Genomic DNA, 18,687 nt, shown 5'->3' on the forward strand with positions numbered 1-18,687 from the left:
AAAATTTTACTATGAGGAAGAATATACTTGTAGAAATTGTGAAATGTGTTTACAAATTTGCCAGTCCAAAGAATGCTGTGTAGCAGATGGTTCACAATCGCTTACTTCTTAGCTTTCACTAGAAATAAAGGGTTCTAAGGGTTAAGGATTCTAATCAGTATATGTAATTACGCTACTTAGAAAAATCAGAGCGTAAAGGAACAATTGTGTGAAAAGGAACAATTGTGTTAAAAGTAGACAGGAAAATAGACTGACCGGTTGTTCCAGAGTTAGGAAGAGAAAAACACAGGGCAAGACCTGAATGGATATAAAAATATTGTAGAAGGTTAGTGGAAAAGGAACCTTGGAGAAGGAATTTTATGTATGGTCAAGCTGACTAAAATGAGAATGGATTTATTTAAATTTTTAAGGATGAATTTTAATATGAAAAGTATATAAAATTAGAGTTTGTCCTTCTCTCTTTGCAAAGTGTTCTTGGAATGTCGGTCGGCTCTTGATTGTGAAAGGTTGCTGTTGTTGGTTACCTTTTGGGTAATCCACCTGGAAAGCAAAGGTTTGGAGTCTTCCAAAATCCTTTCCTGTGCTTCATTTCGTCTTTATTGGATCTCTTATTACTTAAGAAAACCCAGTCATCTCAATAGTGATAGAGCGAAGTTTTGTTCACAACTAGGTAACCTATTGTCAATTTATTTAAATTGATAATTAAGTATTATTTCATAGTGATCTGAGGTCTTGTTTAGTCAAATGTCCAAACCTTTTGACATTTTGACAACTTCCCCAAATCAAATTATAAATGCAGTCTTTTGGACCTCGAAATAACTTTGAAATTTCCCAGAGGAACCCTGGAAAACCTCCAAGGATGTGTCTCTCACCTGGTAAAAGAGATGTTAAACGAATTATGTTTATATGATATGTTAAATTATGTGGGAAGTATTGTCAGATAATAAGTGGTGATACACCTTCTTAGGTGCTATGTTTTTGGATATATGTTGCAATATAGGTACTCCAAAAATTGTTTAAGTATCCTAGAAATTTGACAGTACTATCCTGTTATTGTCCTAAATTATTGTATGTCCTACTGTAGAGCACAGGGAACTATCTTCAATAGCTTGTGGTGGCCTATCATGAAAAAGAATGAAAAGGGGTGCGTGTATCTATGTATAACTGAATCACTGTGCTGCACACCAGAAATTAACGTAACATTGTAAATCGACTGTACTTCAATTAAAAAAAAAAAGAAATACCATGTCAAAAAAAAAAGATTATTGTTAATTAAAGAAAACCAGATAGCTCAAGTTAAGGCATTTAGTATTTTTCTATATATGAGAAGTTGCAGAAGTCTGGGCTCATTGGAATCGTTGCTTTGATTGAGGGCCAGTATCCAGTGTGTCTCAGCCTGAGTCTCCTCAGGGGGTACATTGGGAGTGGTTACCATGGCTGATGGCTTGATGGTGGCACCTTTGGGGAGGCTGCAGTGTGGTAGCTTGATGGCTGCAAAATCCTTTGTTTATTGATATGGCAAGCAGTATTTTTCATTCACAGCCCGTGAATACCTCATGGATACGAAATCAAAACGCTAAGGACAACCAATCACAAACAGCCAGCTAGGTTTTAAGCTGTAGCCAAATCAGTGATTTCCTTATTTTGCTTCTGCCTTTTCTCTATAAAAGTCTCTCTCCAAGCCCCTGGTGGTGGAGCTTCCTCACCACTTCTAACTTCTACATTGGTGTTGCCTGATTTGGATCAATTTTCTCACACAAACTCTTAAAATTAAAAAAAATACACACATCTGCTTGAGAGAAATTATCGGGTTGAAAGTAATGAATTTTTGTCCATTTATGTTCCCCCTGTTTATTTCAAAGTAAGATAAGCTTATCACAGACAAGTAAAATATAATGAAACTAGGAAGGAAAAAATAGTCATTCAGAGTCTTCCACCTGGGGGCAACTGATGCTGAGGTTTTTGGCATGATTTCTTCTGATTTATGCAGTCATTTTCTTTCTTAGTAAGGTTCAAGGATGCAAACCTTTCTAAGGCTTTGGATAATACTGCCAGAATTGCTTTCAATTTATCAATTTATCCTCCTTCTGGAAGTGTGTGTGACTTTTCTGAAAACAGTTAACATTAAAATTATCAAGTAAGCACCATCGCTTCAAAATTCATGATTTTGGTCTGGCTCACTGAATGTCTGTGAACATAGGACTGGGCATAAAAACATACAAAACTCGTGTTACTTGGAAAACTCATTGCCAGCTTTTGATTTCTTTGCATAATTAAAGGATTCTTTTTTTCATAGTCAGGATCCTATTCAATTCGGTTGTGTTCAAAATTCTAACTTAATTTAAATTTAATGAATCGTCAAAAGCACAATTGCGCAAAAATGCCTGAATGCATAGGCTCTGGTTGAAGTCTACCCTTTTGAAAAGCTACCTTTGCTAATGGTGTTTATTCCTTGGGCAACCGAAAATGCCTATTTAATGAGTAGCAGTGGAAGTCCACTCACTGGTCTTTCCGAGTGAAGGCAGACTTTCAGTCACTTTTTAATACTTGTTTCCTGGGATGGATGGAAGAAAATATTCTCTTCGTTTATCACGGCAAACTTCTTCATGGCGTGGTGCACGTAGAAAATAATGGTACTCTTTTGTTTACACTGGAGTAAATGAATGAGGCTGATGGAATCAGAGGTGATCACCTCGAAGCCCGGGGCCTCACCTGGCTGTTCTGAGGGCGCAGGGATCCACATTTCAGCCTCCCGTGATCCATTCATGGTACATCAGGGCCAGCTCTGTGTCCTAGGGATCTAAGAGGAATGTATCTTCCTGTGTTACGAAGAGCCTATCTTTCATATTTTAAAATGTTATTTCTGTGTGTATATGTGTGTGTTTAATCTTTTCCTTGCTTGTATTGATTGCACAGAGGCCTTATAACTGTGAACCCCTCCTTAATAGAAATGCAGGTGTTTTTCTTGACAACTTTCTGACCCTACTTCTTCAGTCTTCTCCACAAAATACGCTCAAATTCTGTTCCAAATGTTTTCTCTATTTGATTTCTGTCACCTGGAAGTCATTCATTCAGCCATTATTAACTGAGTTCTGTTAAATACCAGGCACTTTGATAAGCACCTGGGATGGAGAAATGGTGAAGGCAGCTTCTGACTCTAAGATGTCCACAGTTTACTGGAGGGGACCGCAGGAATGATAAGGGGAAGCAAGAAGCACTTAATGATGCTTCCAAATGTCCATGGCCTTCTCCCTGGGGCAGGTGGGAAGGCACCCCAGGAGCAGTGACATCTCAGGTGTGACTTGAAGGATATGTAGAAGCTTGACATTTCATTCAAGAAACAGAGTATGTATTGGATAGGAGGCAGAAACTCATGGTTTTGAGAAGTAGCTGAGCTTGTCACTATGCCTGGAACACCAATTCCTGGCAGCACCTGGAAGAGTGATGGAGGACCAGTTTGGGAAGGAAGGCAGGGTTAGGTTTCGAGGATCTTTGCTGGCTTCATGAGGAGTTCGGACTTCTTATGCGGGAGACTGACATCCACTGACTTGTGTTTTGGAAGCATTGCTCTGGCGTCTATGTGGAGGATGGACTTGTGGACGGGTGGAGAAGTTGTCAGGAGGTCACTGCAACTCTGAAAGCAGAAGTGATGAGGGCTTGACCTGGGGCCTGGGGGTTAGGGGTGGATGGAAGAAGGCAGTGGTGATAGAATCCATAGGAACGGCTGCGGGAGTACAAGAGAAGTCCATGTGGGCAGTTAAGTCCCTGATGATGTCATTAACTGAGACAGGGAGGCAGGCTTAACCCCCACCATTTCAGCTGTTCTTTGAGACCCAATGCAAGGGCTCTTCCTTTACAAGCCTTCTTCTCCCATGCTTGTCTCCCGAGGGACCGCTCTCTTCCCAGAATAGCTCTTCTGGCAGTCAGCAGTGGATGGTTTGCTCCCTAAGCAGGAGGCTATGATTTCATGTGTGTTAGGTTTGTTTCCTAAGCTGGATTGTAGGGCTGTGCATTTCAAGCCCCACATCTTGTGCTTCTCTGATATTCATCCCAGCGACCATGTCCCAGTGTTAGGCATTCACCAGGCTCTGTCTGCAGTAGGCAGTGGGGCCTCATGCTGTGCTTGCAAATGAAATCTTAAGTATAAAATTGATATAAAGTGAAGCTGCTCTGGCTAAGTAAGGGGTAGAAGGCGCAGAATCCATGACCCGTGTCTTCCTCCTGTCAGGGCTCCAAGAGGCACAGTTTGAAAACCTCCAGCTTGGTGGACTGGTCATGGGTTTTGGTATCAGTTAGAACTGAGTTCAGATCTTGGCTCTGTTCCTTGACTGTACAATAGAGCAGAGAAATGGGGAAACTGCTCTGAGCCTTACTTTCCCCTCTGTAAAATGGGGACAATAACACTCTCATTGTAGTTTTATTGTGAGAACAAAGATATTGCATGTAAAAATCTCTGGCACCCATGAAATGTTCACTACGTCAGTTGTTAGTAAAAATAACAAGACACTTGCTAACTGATCCTTATTGAACCGGTTACTTATTCAGTCTAAATAAACCTACTCATGTTCATGGTAAGAAAAGCCAGGGTTGGGGAGAAGTTATTGGTGGGTTTGGGATTCAGAGGGGACCCAGTCTTGTCTTACGCTCCATCCATTCCACCAGCCTGCAACTGCCTGCCTTTGCATGAGGGCCTATCAATATTTAATGTGTGGGTGTCAGTTGCTGTAAACTGAGCATACCCCAGCACCAACCTGAATTAATTATATGCAGGAGGAGAGAAAATAAAATGCCTTTTTCTCAGAGCCCCAAGTTCCACTGGCTCCACGGAAGCCTGGAAACCACAGGGTGAAATTTCTGCTCATGGAGGATCCCGAGAAGAAGCTGAGCCAGAAGAGTGACAGCAAACCCCGGAAAATACGCTTTAAAATCTCTTCCTCCTACAGTGGCCGGGTGTTGAAGCAGGTCTTTGAAGATGGACAGGAATTAGAGTCGCCAAAGGAGGAATATCCTCACAGTTTTCTCCAAGAGGCCCTTGAACCAATGGATGGTGTTTACGGGTCTGGGGAAGCCCCCAAGCCCCGACCGTGCTCCCCCAAGCTGACTGCTCAGAGGATCAGCGTGGTTAGAGAGGGCAGTGCCTACACTTTGGCAGGCAGCCAGCCTTTCTTCAATGATTACAAGGCGAATGACCATAAGGTTGGTATTGCGCATGGCGTAGAAGCTTTAAGGATGAAAATGTGTTTAGAGAAGCACCTAAATGTTTCCCATCTGTATCCTGCTCATGTTCCAGTACCAGCCAGAGCTAGAGGTGCACCAACTGTGAAGCCACTATCAGAATAATATTTCTGGGACAAAATATAACATGCTGGTTGACTACTTATTGGAAAATGCAGTAAGCATAGGTAGTATTCAAATTCCATCCAGGGCAACAAATGATAATTGGGTCTTTGGCTGGGTTATCTCGGTAAGTAAATGAAATAGAGATGCAGTGGTTTTCAGGCTGCCAGACTGCCGGTGTAGAAAATTATGTGGCAATGGGTTGTTTTGTTTCCTGAAAGAGCTAAGCGTTTGAGGGTGCTTGCTCATTTTACTTCAGCCAATTATTTAGCTTGTGGTTTCTCCGTGTCTTGTTTTATTTCTTATCTCCCTCCTGCTGCTTCCTTTTTTAAAAATGTGTTTATTTATTTATTTATTTATTTAGCCTTTCCATTGCTCATTAGCCTGAGCACTGGGTAGTTGGAGTCCTGGGAAGAAATGGTGAAAAGCAAATTAGCCAGACGAAATGTTACATGGGGAAGACGTTTGAGCTAATAGTTCAACTGAAACATGTATTTTTATCTGTGAATTTCGGTTATCTTCTCCAGTACCAGGGTTAATCAAAAGCCCATACATGATTTTCTTTTAAGCTAGAAGAACCTGGGAATTATTCACTGATTTCCACAAACTAATAGATGTGTGTGTGCTCTCTGCCAGCAGGACCGTGAATGCCTTAAAAAAAAAAAAAGATGAAATCCAATTATATAATGTACCAGGTTATTAACGAATAGCACACCAGGTTATGTTTTCATCTTTAAAGTGTGAAGTTTAGATAATTACTCTCTAATCATTTTTATTGTTAATTTCCTAGGGGAACAGATAATACATCTATAGCAGACAAATGTACTGGCCTTGCTGGCATTGGTGAAAGAATAATTAAGGGCATGTCTACATTTATCAAAGCTAATACCAGGTTTCTTTTTGATATTAAAGGGGACTGGAATGAACAACTCCTAACATTAGTGGAGTGACTTATGCATTGCAAAACATTATCACCTTCTGTATCATAGGATCTTCTCCACAACCTTGAGGAGAAAGGCGTAGTATGGTCATTTCCACTTGGCAAATGAGGAGAATTAAGTGCCAAGTTGTAAGGGACTCACCCACTATAATCAGGGCATTAGGTGAAGAGTGAGAATAAAACCCAGGTCTTCTGGGAAACTGTACGCTTTGCTCAAACAGTGAAGCCTTCACACTCAATGCCAAGTTTTTGTTACGGATTTGTTTTTCCATAAAACCATTTTCAACCAATCACTGATTTTTAGGTTTTGTTTGTTTAAAAGTGTAAGAGTTCAAACTTCCACATTCTATTAAAGTTTAGCTCTAAAATCAAAATTAGAAAAAAAAAACCCAGGTCTTCTGATTCCCCATGCTTTTGGCCCTATGGAATGTTCCTTTTAAGAGAAAAAGGCCACTATTAATGATGAAGATGATCACAGTTACCATTTATTGAGTATTTATTGTGTCCTAGGTACTTGGCCGTGTCTTGTGCTTACAGTACCTCTTTTTAACTAAATCTCATTTGTAGGTTTAGAATTGACAAAATCATAGTTTATATAAACCTTGTACAAGGCCACAGTTTATGATATTGGACTGCTTGCCCTTCGTAAGCCATGTGTCAAACTTGGCATCTATGTAAAAGTATGATTAGCAGGAACTTAATAAAATCAGATAACCGAGCCTTCACGGCTGCACTGCACAATGGGCTTAAACATAGCACTCTAGAGACCAGGTTCCGGGGTTGGTTTCTGCTCAATCTGATTCCCGGCTTTCTGTGTTATCTGATCCAATGCCACATCCCACTGTCAGCCACCCTTTTGGTCTGAGGATGGTCAGGATGGATTCTTGCTGCTCCACCCACTGAAACAGGTGGTCAGGGTGGTACTTAGCTAAAATAAGGAAATGAGAGCTGGGAAGTCATGATCTTTCAGTAACAAATCCAACTCTAAAACAACCCAGGGTAAATATTGACTCTGCAGCAATGTTGGGTAGCTGTTAAGCACAACAATTTAAAGTAATGGCTCTGAAAGGGAGGAGAGTTTAGCTCAAGTGGTAGAGCACATGCTTAGTATGCAGGAGGTCCTGGGTTCGATTCCCCAGTACCTCCTCAATAAATAAATAAATAAGTCTGATTGCCCCCTAAAATTAATAACAAATAAATAAAATGAACAGATATATTTATACACCAGTATTCATAGCAGCACAATTGCCCACAGGTGGAAACAATTCAAATGTCCACCAATAGATGGGTGGGCAAACAAAATGAGGTACATACATACAATAGAATATTGTTCAGCCTTAAAAGGAAGGAAATTCTGACACATGCTACGACATGGATGAACCTTGAAGACGTATGCTAAGTGAAATAAGCCATTTTTAAAAACATGATTGTTTGAGTCCACTTATATGAGGTCCTAGTGGCATCAGATTGACTTATAGAGACAGAAAGTAGAACGGTGCTTGCCAGGGGCTGGGGACGGGAGAAGGTGGAGTTTAATAGGTCCAGAGTTTCAGTTTGGGAATAAGAAAAAGTTCTGGAGATGGGTGGTGGAGATAGTTTCACAACAATGTGAACGCACCAAAGCCACTGAACTGTACCTTACAAAAGGCTAAAGCGGTAAATTTTATGTTATGTATATTTTGCCACAATAAAGTCATAATAAAAAGCAAGGTTCTGATGTCAGTTATACCTGGGCTCGCTGTCCATTTTACCCACTTAACTGTGTGAGCTTGGGCAAGCCACTTCCCCTTGTGACTACAGAAGTACTTATGAAGATTGGTGTGGTGGTTAAAAAATATATAATACGTAAGAAGGACTTAGCATTGTGCCTGGAACATTGTGTATGCTCGGTAAATGTTACCTACCAGTGTGATAATGGCTAGGTTCTTATCAAAGAAATATCAAGTCTTTTAAAATTTTACATGATGGATAGAGAAAGTGGTAATGAACAATCAGATATTTTAAGGAATTGAAACCATTTTTATAAGGTTCATAAAAAAAATGAAAGAAGCAAAAAATGAAATGTTCAGTGTATGTTAGTGAACATACACTTTGTACATATTATGCAATTTTATCTTCACAACAATTCTCTTTTATATACTGAAAAAAAAAAACAGAAGTTCCTTGGGGTTAAATAACTTGTTGATCTCACACAGCGGTCAAATAATATTTGAATATAATTTGGACTCATGTCTGCCTCCCTCCAAAGTCCACTGAGTTTCTAGTACTCGCTAAGGCGTATCTGCATTTAAACACAGAGCAGTGAGGTTTTGTGGTCCTTGAATGGCAATCCCCAGTCATGTTGCTTTTGACATCAGAGTATTTATGAATGTTTAATCACATAAGCTGCCATTCTGGGCGCTATGGAAGGAAGCAAAAATTCCTGGCTCCATCCTGGCCCTGTATCATGTAAGAGTGAGTGTTCCTCACAGGCAATTGGGTGTAACCAGATAACATGAACTTCAGTTACACCCAGAGAGTTTCCTTAGACACAAGGAAGAATTTGGCTGTCAGGGTGAGTGAAACTTAAACACATCTTCAAGGTGATTTGGGACCCTCCATCTCTGGAGTAAATTAAAAATAAATTCGCTAATCTGAGAGTCTCAGATATTGACCAGCTTTGAGGGAGGAGGTTGGACCAGATAGCTGCAGATTCTTTTTTAGTATATTGAGAATTTGCCTTGGAAAAACCAGTCCTTCATGTGAAAAAAAAAAAAAAAAGCTTCCTAGTAACTGAACCTCTTCGACTATTACTGGAAATGGAACCTTCCAAAAGTGCCACCATCTTTATCTTCTGATGTTCAGAAACCGATAGTCCAGAGTGTGAAACAGGAACCCAGCCTGCATCAAACAGTAGGAAATGGAAGCTGCCACATGATCCCTTGAAGAGAGGGAGAGAAAACAGGGCCAGGTAGGAAGTTAGTGGCTTTATAAATAATTATCAAAAACTCCGTGGATATTTCAAGGAAGGGGACCTGAGTTTTGAAGTCCCGCTCAAGCCAGGCTGTGACTGAATACATGAGGGCTTTCAATGGGAGACTGCTTGACCGTGGCATCTAAATAGATTTGGCTTATACAGGTCTGTAAAAGCAGGGAAAACTATTTCACGCTGGGGAACTTAGCTGTGAAGCATGACTGCATGTGTCCTGCTAAAGGACAGTTTTTAATGCAACAGTAGCAATGCGCATCATTTGCATAGTACCTTCAGCTTTTGCAGACTGTTTTACATATTCTTCATTACACTCCCACTCCTAGATGTCGATACATTTAGCCTCAGGGACAAGAATCAAAGTATTTAACCAAAGAGTCCAAATATTTAACCACAGGAACATTGCCTAATTGGTATAGAAGCCAGAGGAGGGTTGAGGTAGGGTCCTAAAACCTGGGATCCTAAGCATTAGCTTCTACATTCCTGGGTTTTAGGACATTAGAGGCTCCCTGAGGAGAGACTGGGGTAACAAGAAGGCAGTCAGGAGTCTCAGGACAGCATCTGTTTACCACCCAGTATGAATATTTGTATATTTTAATAACTAGTTTGTCTTTGTTGGTGGCCACCCATTAGATGTCAGCCCATTTACATGAGCAAACTGAGGTTCCAAGAGCCCAAATGATTTTCCTGAATCTCATAATTAGTGAACAGTGGAGTTGGGATCCAGTGTTGTTCCCCTCTCCCCCTCCCAGCTATCCTAGCTCTGCAAAGAAATATGTGCTCTTAGTTAAGTAATGTCTAAACATTTACTCCCTCTGCTTCTCTATTGCATTATAGTATTGCCCAAATTATTTCTCAGCAAACGAGTAAGTAACACAGGGTAAATCCATGGAAGGGAACATAAGTTATTAGTAATGATGCTATAGAAGTGTATTTATTGACACAAAAAGATTTTCATATTGTATGAATAATGAAAAAACAAGTATATATGTGTATATGTACACAAGTGTGTATATTCATGTATATGTACATGTATACACACACATACACATATATACCCATATATATATAATGATCTTATTTTTGCAAGGGAAAAATGTTTGTGAATAGCTCATTGTATGTGTTAAGAATATGGACTTTAGAGGGAGACAGACTTGGGTTTGAATCCCAGCCACAAACCCTCAGTAACTCTGTAAACTTGGAAGCCTGTTAACCCCACTGAGAGTCAGTCTCCTCATTGGTAAAATGTAGAAATCATAGTATCTGTCTCATAGGGATATTTGGGAGGGAAGTGAGATCATATTTGTAAAATGCTTAGTATTTTGCCTGTCACACAATAAATGCTAATAATAATAATAATAATAAAAATAAAAATAAATTGTATCTACTATCATTATTTATGCCAAAATTTTGGAGAGAAATTTATTTTTTTATTATTTTTATTTTTTTTTAACTGAAGTACTGGGGATTTAACCCAGGACCTCCTAGATGCTAAGCATGCACTCTACCACTGAGCTCTACCCTCCCTCAAGAGAAATTTATTTTTGAAAAGCATTCCTTTATGTTTATTAAGCACTCAGCAGGGGAGGGTAGAGCTCAGTGGTACAGTACATGCTTAACATGCCCAAAGTCCTGGGTTCAATCCCCAGTACCTCCATTAAAATAAATAAATAAACCTAATTACCTCCTCCCCCCAAGAAAAACAAAACAAACAAAAAAATCTCCCCTCCAAATTAAAAAGCACTCAGTGTGCCCACCCAACCCTATACCAGCTCGTGTGATGTGTAGTAGGAACAGAAGCTCTGGTCCCTGTCCTGCAGAGCTCTACATCCTAGATATATGACTAGTTCAGCTTTGGTTGTTGACTATCAACAGGAAGAAAGAAGCTGGTGTTCAGGATGTTCAGAGGGAGCAAAGAAACTAGGGAGTCAGCTTTGGGCTGCAATGGGATCCCAAGTGCTGGATGGTTTCTCAGTTTCCTGGGACGCTGGAGAGGTTCTGCAGCCCAAGATTTGGTGACTGGTGACCAATCACCACGCTCATTCTTCAATTCTTTAGTCCCCGCCTATTATAGATTTTGGAAAGATAATCATCTACACAAATAACCTGAAAATCATTCGAACTCCAATGGACAAGAGAGACTTCAAGAGGAAGATTCTCCAGAAGGAAGAGGAGGCTGAGGAAGAGTCTCTGATGAGCAAAGAAGGAATCTATGGAGACCAGAGTGACGGGCCTTTGCCAGAGACGGAAGGCACTTTCCCCCATAACCGGTACCCACAGGTGTGTCAGAATGGTTCACTCTCCACTCAGAGCGGGCCCTGCAGCAGTGGTCTCCAGGTGGTTTTGCTTGTGCGCTATTTAAGTGAATCCTTTTGAATAGGAATCCTTAAGATGTCTGAATGAATTAAAGATGTGAAGGAATTTTAAGTTTATTATACTTTAATGGTACGTGGTTAGCCATAATAGTTATAAGTCCGTATTTCAAATACTCGTAATTTAAATTATGTTGGATGATTTCTTTCAAGGATCTGATCAGGTATGTATTGTTTTCACTTTGCAGTGTGGCTGAGAACAGCTTGTTCTAGAGATGGGAAAAAGAGCTCTGTCCTTTTCTTAGGGGCTCGCTTGTGCCCCCATGGTTGGTGATAATCCTCAAGCCACAGTTTCCTTGAAGAAATCTTGGAATGCTACTTGTCTTTAGATTTTGTGGAGATTAGTTTAGTTGAAACTAAGCAAAATCATCTGTAAATCCACTAGACCAGGCGTTAGTTAACCACAATATGTTCTAATACCCTGAAAATGAACGGCTGAATGGGGATACCCTCGTCACTTTATGTAAAGTGAGATCACTTTACATCGCACTTACGCCATGGTCCCTTGGGTCCCACATTTGTCTAGTGACAGCCCGAACTAGTGAGGGTGCCAGTGTCAACTAGTTCATTAAAAGTCAGCATAGCAGCTTCTTTCGAAAACATTTTTAAAGCTTAATTTCTTGCCTTCTTTGGATAAAAAGTAACTACAAGCAGTTGGAATGCTTTTTCTCCCCACACCTTTCAGAGGTGTGCATTCACTCCCCATCTTGGAAACCATTGCTGAGACGTGCTCAGACGAGGGGAAGGATGATGATGTTTCAACAGTTCACAGCGTGGGGCTGAGGGTGGGAAAAGTAGTTTCAGTGAATTTAAGCCAAGAGAGTAAAAGCTTGGATAGCAGCAGAAAGGAATTTTCTCTCTTCAGAGCCTTTCTCTTGGTGCTTGAAGCTGAGCCTCCCCCGTGGGTCGGCATAACACAGTGGGGGCTTCCTCGCACTTGAGTGATGTCCTGGTCCTGGGAGAGTTTAGGGGAGTGGACCGAGAAGGTCATGACCAGACTCCAGCTGTGTTCGCAACCGGTCCTGTCTCTTTCCAACCTGTTCCCACAATAGATAAGATGCATTTGAAATGCATATCTGATCATGCCACCCTTTCCTCACCCTTTCCCCTGCCCAAAGCTTTCAGTGGCCTCTCACCACTTGGGATAAAACCCAAACTCCTCACTTGTTCCAGAAAGCACTGTGTGACCTGGCTTCTTCAGCCTCACTCCTTACACATTTCTCCCCATTCTCTCTGCCCTGGACACACTGCCCAGCTGCCCACCTCTCATGTATGTGTTCTTTGCTCTTTCCTACTGGAGCCAACTTCTGTGTGCCAAGAATATTCTCCAGATTTCCTACCTCCTTGCCCTTAGTCCCTGACATCTCAGTGGCCGTATCACTGCCTCAGAGAGGCCTCTCCTGACTTCCATGAGGATAACATCCCTGAGGGTGGACCCCTCAGGGCACCTCACACCCCCTCCACACAGTTGCAATCTGACATTTATTTGTGCGATTGTTTGGTTAATGTTTGCTCTTACCTGCTAGGATTTGATTTCTACAAGGGCAGGGAGCACATTTACATTAGGTGTAACACACTAGTTCCAATGTCCCCCCCCCCAAAAAGTAGAGCCTGGCATATAATAGGTGCTCAATAAATAAATGTTTTTATTTAACTTATTATTAATACTGAAATTTGAAACCAAAGTACTAGCTGGCAAGACTTTATCAGCCTCTGCCTTCTATGCTGTACTCTTCAAACCTAGCAGAGTAGCAAGCAGACAGCTGAACATTGTGATCCAAAGCATTACCTTCCCACTTTAAAATTCATTAATTCTATTCTTGTCCATACCATTAATGTAACTTGTAGGAGCGTATATTTCCAGAAGGGGACCAGAAATGCAGGTCACACTGCAGGTCTGAGTGAAAAAGCAACGACAGATCTGCTATGACAATTACCTTTAAATTCAATTTGGAGGGAACAGTGTTTCTTAGCTGTAATGCCGTAAACTAGGACAGAGGTGTGCGGCGGAGAGTTGCCGTGAAAGGTTATACTTGACTTCCCTGTTCTTTAAGGTCTCTTTTAAATTGCTATTTGTTTGCCCCATTTTTTATGCAGTAAATGCCCAGACAACTTTTATTCTAAAAGAGAGGGTCAAAGAAGATCAAGGAGCCCCTTCTGACCAAGAGACTCTTTGTTGTATTATATGGAACAGGGGAATAGTAGGACCGTGATGAAAGAGCAGAGCAGGGCTAAAAGCTAGGCTGTGTTTGAACCTCTGTATTAATGATAAAAGAAAAAGAGAGGAATAATTGAATTGAGCCAGTGAAAAGTAGAAGGGGAAAAATCTGGCCCTGGATTGAGTGGATTTGAGACCATAATTCATCTGGGCTTCTTTATGTTTTATGTGCTCTTACCTTTGAAACAAAGTAGTGGTAGTAATTAATAATAATAATAATAATAATAATAATAATAATAATAATAATAATAATAATAATAATAATAATAATAATTGCTGCCAGCTTCTGAGAGTTCCCGATAGCCAGACAGCATGCCCAGTGCTGTCCATGCAATAGTCCATTTCATTCTCGCAAGGACTCTGCGAATTGGGTGCTATCAGTAGTCCTGTTCTGCAGCTGGGGAAACGAAGGCTCAGAGCAGTTAAGTAACTTGCCAGAGGTGACTGGAGTCAGTAGGCAAACCCAGGTCCACCTGACTACCAATCTTACGATCTTCACCACCTGGCTAACCAGCCTCTAGGTTGGTGCTGGTTGCCATCTCCAGGGCTACCCGGGCCTGGGCGTCCGCGGGGACAGCTGAGTTCCTTTTTCTTGGTCGTGGAGCTAGGAAGGGGTGCTTCGGGTAGATCTGTTGGATTCTGGAACCTAAGCTATGCTGTGCAGCTGTGTTCTGTGTGCTCTTGCTTAATCTTCTCTGAGAAGGATTTTTAAAAATACTGAGAACGATAGACACTGATACCATGCAGATGGGGTATAGGCTCAGTAAACACCTGTTGAAATAACCGGATCATTAAAAAGAGAACATTGAGAGTGTATTGGGAGGAAGGGTGGTAACCCCGGAAAATGGAAACGCCAGTGAAACCTCTAATGCGTCAATAATCATGTGACAGGAGGTGAAATTTGACTGATGGTTTATTCTTCTTTAGGGCAGGGCATTTCAGTAATCTTTCAATATCTGACCTGGCGTTCTACGCAAGTGAGTTTTTGGATCACTTGTATAGCATTATGGCAGGATTTTACCGTATTTCCTTTGACAACATTGACGTATCATTAAAATCTCAGTGGGATCAAGGGCAAAACATAAAACATGATGGATTTGGCAGAAAAATGGACCATGGCAATTTGCTTTAAGAGTATTTTGACAGATATATATTTTTAAGGGAATAAAATTAATTTCCTCATTGTTAATATATTAGAATGTGACCACAATCAATAAAATATTAACAAAGGGGTACATGGACATCATTTGGGATTTTGTCAACTGGATAATCACTTACATTCTCTAACTCTAGAATGAATAGGATTTAATACCTTCCCAGGCACTTTGCAGCACGATGGAACTATTTTCAGAACGTAGGCCTTCCTTTTCAGAGACGATGTTTATTCTTAGGTTACCAGAGAAGGCTGTGTTGCCTGGTTGAGCCACCCAGTGGGCTCCAGATGTCTTGTTGGTCCCTAGAATTTAAGGACAGGAGGTGTTCTCCAGACATCATTGTTTTGTGTGTTTATTCTCTCAGCAAGTATATGAGCAGCAAATATTGTGCCAGGCACTGTGTTAGATGCCAGAAGGTGATGGGGAAAGGGACTAGCCCAGAGCACTGCCTGTCTAGTCAGCAGGAATTGTCAGTGGAGGGTGAGACCTGCCGTGCAGTAGAGGCACCGTGAACACCTGGTCCAGAGGTGCGGATCGGCAAGGCTTCCTGGAGGAAGTGCTGCTAAGCTGACATCCAAGAACAGTTAGGAGTCGGCTGGGTTGGGAGTGGGGTAAGGTCCCTGGAAGCCAGCTGGAGAGAGACCTAAGGATAAGAATCTGATGAAAGAAGTAAATCAGCTACAGAGATTCGGTTCTAACCTGAAGTTTATCTGGTGGGCAAGTGTTCATTGAAAGATTTCTTGGGTGCTTTCTGTGGGTCAAGCACCATTGTAGGTGACAATGAGACTGGCACTGGTGGGGAGAACATCTCACAAGACCAGAGGCAGGGGACTCGGTTGAATTCAAGCCAGAATTGGTACGTGTCTGGATTAGGATTGTGATTGTGGGATGGGGAAAACAGGATGAATTTGAGAGATGTTCAGAAGGTGAAATGGACAGGAATTTGTGATGAATCTAGTATCGATGTGGCATTGCCACTTCTTTCTGAGAAGGTTCATGATCTGTGCATGGTCATTGCACGAGAGTGCAAAGATTACCAGTTTCCTTGTGATGTCTTAGGGGAAGAGCATGATAATAGCAAATGGGCAGATTCTGGTGTCCCTGGGAGGTGAGGTGGGGAGCTGAGTCTGGGACTGGAGACTTATCGCAAAGCTTAGAAATAAACTAACTTTAGTGGAGAACCTATAATGTACCAGATAATATATTATGGCATTTACATATACTCTCGTTTAATATTCCAGCTACTCAGAAAGATAAGCAGTATTGCTCCCAGATCACAGGTACAGAAACAGACTTAGGGAGGTGAAGGGAACCGTCCAAGGTGCGCAGTTGGTGTTAGAGGCAGGCTTCAGTTCCAGGCTACCAGCTCCAGAGCAGAGCTCTTAACCTCTGGGCCTTTTCACAGTTCTCAGAGTACAGACAGAGTGCTGCGGGAATTCAGGGCTAAGCTCTGAAGGATTGTAATGTCCATCCATTCCTCCGCTCCGGCTCTCAATCACACCGAACAATCCCCCTTGAGCGCCTGCTATGGGAGACCTATGACAAGGGGCTGCTGGTTGTCACTGGGAGCTTGAGCTCTGGCATCTGATTGCCTGGGATGCAATCCGGCCTTCGCCTTTTCCAGCTGTGCGACCCCTGGCGCACAGCTGAGCTTCTCTGGGTTTCATGTTCCCATCCGTAACATGGGGACGGTAATACTTCCACCATCCACTGGGATGTTGGGAGGATTAGATGCATTGATACAGAGAACACTCTTAGGACAGGGCCTGGCAGGTCCTAGGCGTTGGACAAGTGTTCGCTGTGAGTGTTTGGCAGTGGGGAACATTAAGTCCTGCCCTCACAGTGCATACAGGAGTAACACGTCAGAGGGGAATGAGAGATGAAGGTCAGCTGGCGGAGTGCATGCCCTGGGGGCGGGGCTGCTGTCTTAGAGGGGTCCAGCAGGGAAGTCTCTGATAAAATGCGGGGATTATCCTGTGCCTCCGGCCAGTTCTTTCCTTGGCATTTGTGGAATCATTTCCCTCTACTTCTGCCCCAGCCTTTGGCCGCCTCATACTGTTTTGACTTGCGTGTGAATGATGGCCTTGCACTGCTGCTGTAACTTAACCCTGACCTGTCTCTTGCAGGAAGGGGAGCTTCCCGAGGACAGCTGTTTTCACTGCCGAGGGTCGGGCAGTGCCCCCTGCTCTCTGTGCCACGGCAGCAAGTTCTCGATGCTGGCCAACAGGTTTAAGGAGTCCTATCGGGCCCTGCGGTGCCCTGCCTGCAACGAGAATGGCCTGCAGCCTTGCCAGATTTGCAATCAATAGCCCGTGGCTTTGTATGTCCACTTTTACCGCATCCTCCGTGAAGTCGTTTCTAATAAACTGCCCCTCCTCCACCCCCTCCTCCCTCTCCTGGCAGGGAAGCCGCAGTGGCTGCGATCACTTCCTCCCCTGGTGAAACTCCATTGCTTGATGACTTTTCGCGAGGCTGGTAACATCTCCTTCTGGGTCTAAGTGGCAGAGGCATTTTTTAATTAGAAACTGGAAACTGGCTCTAAAATGATCCATCCAGGACTGTGTTCAAGTATCTCACTGGAAACAAAGCAGGATGTCCGTGCTTCTTGCTGTTGCCTTTCTTTCAAAGTCCTGAGTCTCTCCTGTGTGATGTGCTTGGGTAATGTGCATGCAGGCAATGAACAATGCTACTTCTTAGGACAAGATGAGAGAAGACATTTCTGTGTGCCTCCAAACTCCTGAGGTTGTAAGCCAAGTCAAAACTATTTATGATAAATTTGGTGCTTAAATACATGAGTGTGTGTGATATGATTTCTTCCAGCCCCCAAGTTATTACCAAATAAATAAATCTATTTTAAGGCTAAGTTAACAGCCACGATGTCTTCATAAAGGACAGCAGGTATTTTATAAATATCTATTGGAAATTTCTAGAAGAAAAACTAAGAAAGGCTGATTTTTAGCAATTAAGTTTCTACTGACTATATATACTATTTCTACTGAATACACATACTAAGGATGATTTTTTCCTCTTAAATTTGTTTGTAAAATTAGAAAAATACTTTTGCTAATGAACTTTTGTAGCCCTCCCAGTCACTCCCATATCCCTTGAGAATAATACTGTAAAATCTATCTGTTGAGACGCGTTGCTTTTCTATGGTAATGATTTTGATTTTCATAACTTAATTTTGTCAAGATTTGTTTGTTATTCTCTGATATTCGGCTATTAAAATAATTTAACAGTGGAGTGATTTTCAGGCAACATAAATACTTCCAATAAAAAGATTAAAATATTTTTTGAAATCACAATCATTTTGCTTATTCCCTCTTAGCCAGAACAATGGAACTATTGTTCGCCAACATTCTTTGCTTCCTGTTCTTAACTATTTCCTGACTCTGTTTATGTTTTCTCATAGCTGTGGACTCTTCTGTCTTTCCAGGATACCGCAGAAAGGAACGATGTCAAGAAACCTTAAGTAGTCTTCTGCTTTTTAACACGAACTCTCGACAGCAGAATCTGTTGGTTGGATGTGCAGGACAGCATTGCCAGGTTCACGATGTGCAGTGTTACCCAGATGGGTACCGCCCTTTGCTATCTCATGAGAGTTACAGCTATACAGACAGATATTTACAATATAGTTTGACAAGTTCTGGGAGCGGGGAATTACAGGGAGCATTTGGACCATGTAGAAGGGGCACCTA

General features: G+C 41.9%; 1 protein-coding gene across 1 annotated transcript; it reads left to right on the top strand.

Annotated features, from left to right (window-relative positions):
* The first annotated feature begins 4,860 nt into the window (after window positions 1-4,860).
* GRXCR2 (glutaredoxin and cysteine rich domain containing 2) lies at window positions 4,861-17,781 on the top strand. Its single transcript, XM_006204499.3, has 3 exons — window positions 4,861-5,196; window positions 11,304-11,525; window positions 17,116-17,781. Exons 1-3 carry the CDS (start codon window positions 4,861-4,863, stop codon window positions 17,296-17,298), a joined length of 741 nt encoding a protein of 246 aa, XP_006204561.1. The 3' UTR covers window positions 17,299-17,781.
* Window positions 17,782-18,687: the final 906 nt, after the last annotated feature.

Source organism: Vicugna pacos, chromosome 3 (assembly GCF_048564905.1).
Source record: "Vicugna pacos chromosome 3, VicPac4, whole genome shotgun sequence".
NCBI lineage: Eukaryota > Metazoa > Chordata > Mammalia > Artiodactyla > Camelidae > Vicugna > Vicugna pacos.

Coding starts and splice junctions, on each gene's coding strand:
- GRXCR2 (XM_006204499.3), top strand. CDS start 4,861: ATGGAGGATCCCGAGAAGAAGCTGAGCCAGAAGAGTGACAGCAAACCC. Junction 5,197..11,303: donor ACAAGGCGAATGACCATAAG/GTTGGTATTGCG, acceptor TCAATTCTTTAG/TCCCCGCCTATTATAGATTT. Junction 11,526..17,115: donor CCCATAACCGGTACCCACAG/GTGTGTCAGAAT, acceptor TGTCTCTTGCAG/GAAGGGGAGCTTCCCGAGGA.